Genomic DNA, 6,361 nt, shown 5'->3' with positions numbered 1-6,361 from the left:
AGGCAGAGGCATACATAGATACATGTACCAGAAGGAAGCCAAAGACGTGTCCGCGCTGTACAGTTTCCAGGGGGCGATCTATGACCTCGCCGCACTGTAAACGCCGTAGGTGTCCATTGCCCACTTGAGCCAGACGAAGGCCACCACCTCCAACGCCACAACGGCAGCCCACATTCCCCACGGGGAGCTCCTGCAGCTGGCTGTGCTTGGCCTACCAGCGAGGATTGCCTCCACAGCGAGCGCCTCTTCCGCGAGGCAGGCGTCACCAGCGCTCATCCGTCCGTTCGCCACTGGCGGTGAAGGCGTCTGCCGCCGTCCTCGCGAGTCGCTTCTCGATTCCCGAGCGGCTGTGCGTGACGGCATCTCCTCAAAACCCTCTTTGGCCCTGCTTTTCCTTGCGTTGCTTTGGTTGTGTTCGCAAGCATTGGCCCAGGCACATGCGTGGAGATGCCAGTACGTAAATACGCGAAAGGAAGAGGCGTGAATAAAAGAAAAAAAAGTCACTAGAAAGCAAAAAACAACAACAACGACGCAATTCTCATGTGTTGCATTGTTATTTTCCATTGCCACGCGCACGCGTGTGTTTGTGTATGGTACTTTTTATCTTCTCTACCCCCTCCCTCTCTCTCCCGCTCTTTGCCCGTGTGCAAAACCACGCACACCCCACCTGCAAAGGGCATATTCACACATATATTTCTTTGTCCAGGGTCCTCCAGCAGATATGTGTATTTTTGGTCTCTTACCGTTGCTGCAAACAAATACGCACACAAAAAAGTCGCAAATCGTTGCAGGCAAAAAAAGAAGAAAAAAAAGCACGCACTATCCTCCCCCTAGACCTTCTTTTTTGCTCGGAGCAACGTCCAATAAGAGAATCTCGGCGAAAAAAAAAACTTGGAGGGCAAAAACAAAACCTGAATGAAATAAGAAATGTAAAACAAGTCTTTAAAAAGGGCGCTCGCCTCCAGGCACCAAATATCCTCAGTCTAGTTCATCCTCTGGGTGCGCGGAGGCGTGCGGGGTTGCACTGGCAGGGGCTCCTGCACCCGCACCCGAGGAGAACGACCCCGGGGCAGCACCAGGCATTGCCTTGGACATCATCTTCTGAAGCAGAGGGCCCACCTTGGGGTCATTCAGCAGCTGCAGAGCGGACATGGGATTTTGTTGCAGTGTGGCGAGCTTTGCCGCCACTTCCGGGTCCTTCATGGCCTCCCTGAGCTCCTCGTCTTTAAAGAGGTCATCCATAAAGGATTGCATGCCACCACCAGCACCGCCAGGGAAGCCACCAGCACCGCCAGGGAAGCCACCAGCACCGCCAGGGAATCCACCAGCACCGCCAGGGAAGCCACCAGCACCGCCAGGGAAGCCACCAGCACCGCCAGGGAAGCCACCAGCGCCGCCAGGGAAGCCACTAGCGCCAGCACTCTGCGCTTGCCTTTCTCTCTCCTCTTCACGTTGTTCTTGTTCGCGCTGGCGGCGAAGGGCCTCCTGCCGCAGCCTTTGTGCTTTCTCTTCCTTGTGTCGCCGGAACTGGCGAATTGCGTCTGCCTTTTCCTGCACAATCTTCAGTAGGTCTTTCAGTCCTTCCTCGTAGTCGACAGCTTGGGCCTCGCTGAGGTCCTTCAGCGCCTCTTCCCACTTGCCCAGGTGGCGGTTGACGGTGCCGCGAACACGCAGTGCCCGCACATTCTCGGGGTTGATTTGGAGGGCTCGATTGGCATCCCGCAGAGCACCGCCCGGTCTTGCGCATTGGAGTAAGTAGCTCGCACGCTGGGACCAGTACATCGCCTTACCGGGCACAAGCCGTAAGGCTCGCGCCATTAGGTCGATGGCTTCGTCCAGTTTCCCACCGGCCGCACAGTCTGCCGCCTGTGCCTTGAGTCCCATGGCCTCCTCTTCTTCCTCGGGGGTGGGGTCGCTGACGGTAGAAACTTGGATGCCATCATCGGGCACCTCCTCCAGCTCCCATCGCTCTGGATCGGGCTCGCTCATCAATTCCTCCTCCTCCTCCTCGTTTGTTTCCTTTTTTGCCGCGTTGCTGTCCGGTTTATCCCCAGTAGGTGAAGTTGGGGGAATAGAGGCGCCCAGGGAAACCATGTACGCCCGCAATCCCTGAAGTTCTTCGCGGTGTAGCTCCTCGGGATGATCGCGCAGGTGCTCCAGCACGCGGTTTACCGCCTCCAAGTCTGTCGCGTTTAAGACAGGCATTGGTACCTTGATATTTTTTTACTTATAGTTTTGTTACTGCTGCTGTAATTTCTTCGCCTTGGCCTCTCCGTCACTCCACACTCCTTCTGCCTGTTGTTTCGCTACTAGAAGCCACACGATTTCTCAAGTCGCAAAACCAAAATAAAAATAAAAGAGGGGAGAGGTAAAGGAAGTAGCAATGTTTTTTTTTTTGTCTTTTCAAACGTGGCAGAGGATAGGGCTCTGAGTAAAGCAAACGTGCGAGATAGAAAAACAGAGCGACAAGGAGCGGCTATCGGCTCAGCATTCACACCCACCTCTCCCACGGCCACAGCGTCGGGCATACACGACGCATGTATGCAGAGAAAAATGGCACGTCATGTCTCCCCCTCGGTGTGTCCTTCACACGTGTGTGTGTGTGGGAGGAGGGTGTGTCAAGCAGCGGCGGCGTCAGTGGCGGCGGGCGAGGGTGAGGGTTCCGGTATGCAAAAGTGTGCCAAAAGTTCTCGTCGTCGTTCTTCATACTCGTCCGGTGGGACATTGACGACCCCAAAGGTGCCGTGGAGAGTCCTCACCTTTTTTGACTTTTTGGATATGGCCTCGGCGTTGACGCCGTACAGTGCCTTCATCGTTTCCTCACGCTGCGATGCACTCCCTCCCTTGACCGCAGTATCTGGCTCCTTGCCGTGTCTGTGGACCTTGCCGTCATTTTTTCGCGGTTTCCTCCCGTATCGCGTCTGTTTATAATATTGATGCAGCACATCGTTCACATTTTCCACCGCAAACGCCTTGTACTGATACTTTTGCGTAATAAATGTCCTGAGCGTCAACTCCGGCTCGGCCCCAGTCATGGGCTTCATGCCTTTCGGCAGACGTGCCTCATAGAGCGACTTGCCCTTTTGATTACCGATAGCCTCCATCAGTGCAACCTCCGCCGCATGCCATTTGTCCATGTTCGTTGACTTAATCTTTGAGACGTGCACCCCGAGTGAGCGGTGAATGCCGGAGCAGCGGATGCACAAAAAAACGCCGTGGTTTACAGATGCCCAGCGTGTGCCGTTGTTGTTGCAGTCATTGCAGGTGCTGTTTGGGGGGGTCTGGCAGAGGCGCTCAACGCGCTCCCGGTTGGCATCCCAGTCCTCCTCCGCGTCCTCCTCCGCCGCTGCCACTTGGGGAGGCGCCGCCTTCTCCTTGTGGCCCTTGCGGTGGTGGTGTGTGCGATGTCCCTCCTTCTTTTCCCTGCCGCCATGGGGCTTCTCCTCCGGCATCCGCCTCGTGTGTGCGGTGCACGGAGCTCCCGTGAAACGCGCCTCCAATCTGGTGAGGGAGGGCGCAGAGAAGAGAGGGGAAAGGGGGAGTGCAGCGACGAGCAGAAGACGGCGGGGAAGAAAAGGGAAACGAGCCACATCACATGCAATCCGCACCGCCCACCGCCGAGTCGTGCACATAAAACCGTGAGCCGCGTGCATGTGTGTATGCGGCCAACGCTCCCACCTGCCGTCCACCACAACTTCAAATGCAAATTTAAGCCATTTGTTGCACACACACACACACACACTCTCACACACGCCTCTTTCTTTTTTTCCTTCTCTACTCCTTCTCCGTTCAGACGCATTCTTTGTTCCCTTTATTCCTGCGCGAGTCCCCTTCTCGTGCATGCTTTTCGCTCTTGCTTTTTTTGTTCTGTTTCTTTCTTTGCTACGTCCTGTTGTTTTTAGTCAGCGTGTTAACAGAGCAAAATACGCCTTCGCGGAAAGGCAACAGGACTTATTTCCCAACTATCACGCCACACCTTTTCTGGCATCTGTTCATTTCTTTCTTTCTTCTTTGTCTTTCCCTCCCCCCCCCCCCCCGGTTGCTTGTGCGTTGCCGGGGGGGTGGGGCCTCCTCGCGGGCGGCTGCTGGCCCCGCAGGGGAGACTCACTGGATGTGCAGAAACACCGTGTCCCCGGAGCGCACCGCGTCCCACGTCGCCAGCTGCACCGCCCGGTCCCGGACCGTCACCTCCCTCGGCGGGTACCCGGCCTTCAGGGAGCACGCGGGGACGCCGCGTGGGAAGGCCTCCGGCTGGTCCTGGTAGGCGCGGCAGGCCAAGTACTCCACAAGCAGGCGCGCCGGGGTTTCCGGTTTGAGCTGCAGCGTCAACTGGCCCTTCGGTAGCCGGCAGCGGAGGGAGAAGGCGCCCGCCTCGCGCTCCTCCGCTAGGTACGGGCTGATGTCAACAAGCTCGACCGCGGGCCCTGCCTCCTCCTGCGCGGGCTGTGCGGCCACAGCATCAGGCGCGTCGCCGGCGTGATCCTCAACTACAACCGGGGAACCGGGGAGTTCAACGGGGGGCGACGCAGCGCCGCGCGCAGCGTGTTTCTTTTCCTCCCACTGCGAAGGTGACCCCCGTTCTGCCACAAACAAAAGCAGCGTCTCCGCAACCTCCCTCACTTCAATAGCTAATTCCCTCACGTTTAACGGTATTCGGGTCTCCTTCTTTGTGGTGAGGGGGTTTACAATGAGCAAGGTTGGGAGGTCCCGCTCCACGTCAATGCGGTATCCGTGGGCCAACTGCGCCCCACGCGGCGAAGTCGCGCTGATCTGGTAGATGGAAAACATGTTAAGTGTCTCGTGCACTTCCTCACAGCACCAGATGTCTCTGTTGACGCGCACACTTGCAAAGTTGTCCCCAAGCAAACTTAACAGGACCCACTGATCCCTGCCCAACGCCTGCTCACAGAATCGTGAAAAGGATGTGGCCGTCTCGTTAACGAACTGGGGCGGCGCGAAAAGTGCAAAGGTCGAGTCGGCATCAGAACTCGTATCGGGCTGAGACGAGAATTGCATGGTGAAGGGATCTACTGGCCTCCGATGCCCCGGTGAGGCGGTGGGAAGTGACTCGCGGCTTGCCCCCACGCCACCGTCAAGTCTGCTGATGAGGTACGGCGCTGTCGTGTGCCTTGGCGAACCCGAGGCCGGCGCCTCAGACGGCAACGGCACGCCCTGCGCCACTCGCGGCGGGGGCTCGTGCTCCGCCACGTAGAGCGAGTGCGCCGCCGCGAGGTCAAAGTTGGCGTTGGCGAGGTAGCCCACCGCCTGCTCCTCGCTGCAGCTGGTCATGGCCATGAGGGTGGCCACCACGTCAACGTCACCGTCGCCCATCTCCGCCTGGGCCGCCCCCTCGCCCTCCCTGCGGGGGGTGTCGCGGTGCTCGGCCTGTCGCCGGGGCCCCCCGCCGCGGCGTCTCCTGCGCGGGCGGCGACAAATATAAATACCGCGGGATTTGCAGTATCGGCCGGGGCTGCGGGCGTTCGGTCACCGGCCGTGCCTGCCGCCTCCGCGCCACAGCGTCACACTCGCAGAGACACGCAAGCCCCCGACTGGCGCCAGACCCAAGGCAGAACTTTCGCCTAAACTGTCGGCACGAACTTCGCTCTCCTCTCCTTCAGCTCTACACCTCTTTGCGGTTGAAGACCTCGCGGGTTGCCGCCCGAGCGACAAACGAAAAAAAAAAAATGAGGCGAAGAGAAATTGCTGCGACCCGCACGGCAAGCAACCACCCTGTTTGGTCAGCCTTTACATTACTCCCCCGCACCATTCCCAGGCAGAAAACACCGCAAACAGACGACACTCAAAACAGGCGTTCCGTAGCCACACCTGCATACATCTCCGCAAAGACCAGATGCAGCTTTTAGATTGTCTCCCTTCAATCATAACACCACGCACAAACTTCGCATGTCAGCCAATAAGGCAAAAAAAAAGGCAATCAAACAATTATTTCGGAACCACCAACACAAAATACATCATTTACATCTGTTCTAACGAACACCCCCAACAAGGCCAAGAACAACCCTAAGGAAGAACAATAAGAGCAAAAACAAAACAACCACGCCACAAAACCGGCATCACAAACAGTTTTTAAAAAATTCAAATATTTCTTCAACCATCACCTATGCCTCATCCCACACAGTCCCCACAGTCTTCACAACCGGCCCCGCCTCACCCGGCACGACGGCTGCTGCGCTCTTGGCTTCCAGCTCCTGCCACTGTTCCGCAGTCCTTCCGGCGGACGGCCCAGTTTCCTCCGTGGCAGCCTTCACAACCGGCCTCGCCTCACCCGGCACGACGGCTGCTGCGCTCTTGGCTTCCAGCTCCTGCCACTGTTCCGCAGCCTCTCCGGCGGACGGCCCAG

The 6,361-nt window shown here is 57.7% G+C and overlaps 4 protein-coding genes across 4 annotated transcripts, besides 2 other annotated features; all 4 read right to left on the bottom strand.

Annotated features, from left to right (window-relative positions):
* Positions 1-78: 78 nt before the first annotated feature.
* Positions 79-564, bottom strand: Tco025E_06995 (uncharacterized protein; the record flags this gene model as incomplete). The annotated part of the gene is made up of 1 exon (XM_029373862.1): positions 79-564. One exon carries the CDS (start codon positions 562-564, stop codon positions 79-81), a length of 486 nt encoding a protein of 161 aa, XP_029226049.1.
* A 414-nt stretch (positions 565-978) lies between these two features.
* Tco025E_06994 (Hsc70-interacting protein) lies at positions 979-2,205 on the bottom strand (the record flags this gene model as incomplete). The annotated part of the gene is made up of 1 exon (XM_029373861.1): positions 979-2,205. One exon carries the CDS (start codon positions 2,203-2,205, stop codon positions 979-981), a length of 1,227 nt encoding a protein of 408 aa, XP_029226048.1.
* Positions 2,206-2,618: 413 nt separating this feature from the next.
* Tco025E_06993 (ADP-ribosylation factor GTPase activating protein) lies at positions 2,619-3,452 on the bottom strand (the record flags this gene model as incomplete). The annotated part of the gene is made up of 1 exon (XM_029373860.1): positions 2,619-3,452. One exon carries the CDS (start codon positions 3,450-3,452, stop codon positions 2,619-2,621), a length of 834 nt encoding a protein of 277 aa, XP_029226047.1.
* Positions 3,453-3,723: 271 nt separating this feature from the next.
* Positions 3,724-3,752: a microsatellite.
* Positions 3,753-3,987: 235 nt separating this feature from the next.
* Positions 3,988-4,020: a sequence feature (A-rich).
* Positions 4,021-4,104: 84 nt separating this feature from the next.
* Tco025E_06992 (UBX domain protein 7) lies at positions 4,105-5,331 on the bottom strand (the record flags this gene model as incomplete). Its single annotated transcript, XM_029373859.1, has 1 exon — positions 4,105-5,331. The coding sequence occupies one exon, from the start codon at positions 5,329-5,331 to the stop codon at positions 4,105-4,107; it is 1,227 nt and encodes a 408-aa protein (XP_029226046.1).
* Positions 5,332-6,361: the final 1,030 nt, after the last annotated feature.

The sequence above is a fragment of the Trypanosoma conorhini genome (assembly GCF_003719485.1).
Source record: "Trypanosoma conorhini strain 025E chromosome Unknown Tco_14.4_contig_00508, whole genome shotgun sequence".
In the NCBI taxonomy this organism is placed as follows: Eukaryota; Euglenozoa; class Kinetoplastea; order Trypanosomatida; family Trypanosomatidae; genus Trypanosoma; species Trypanosoma conorhini.
The sequence above is the reverse complement of the archived record's forward strand: the minus strand, read 5'-3'. Positions and strand labels throughout refer to the sequence as shown.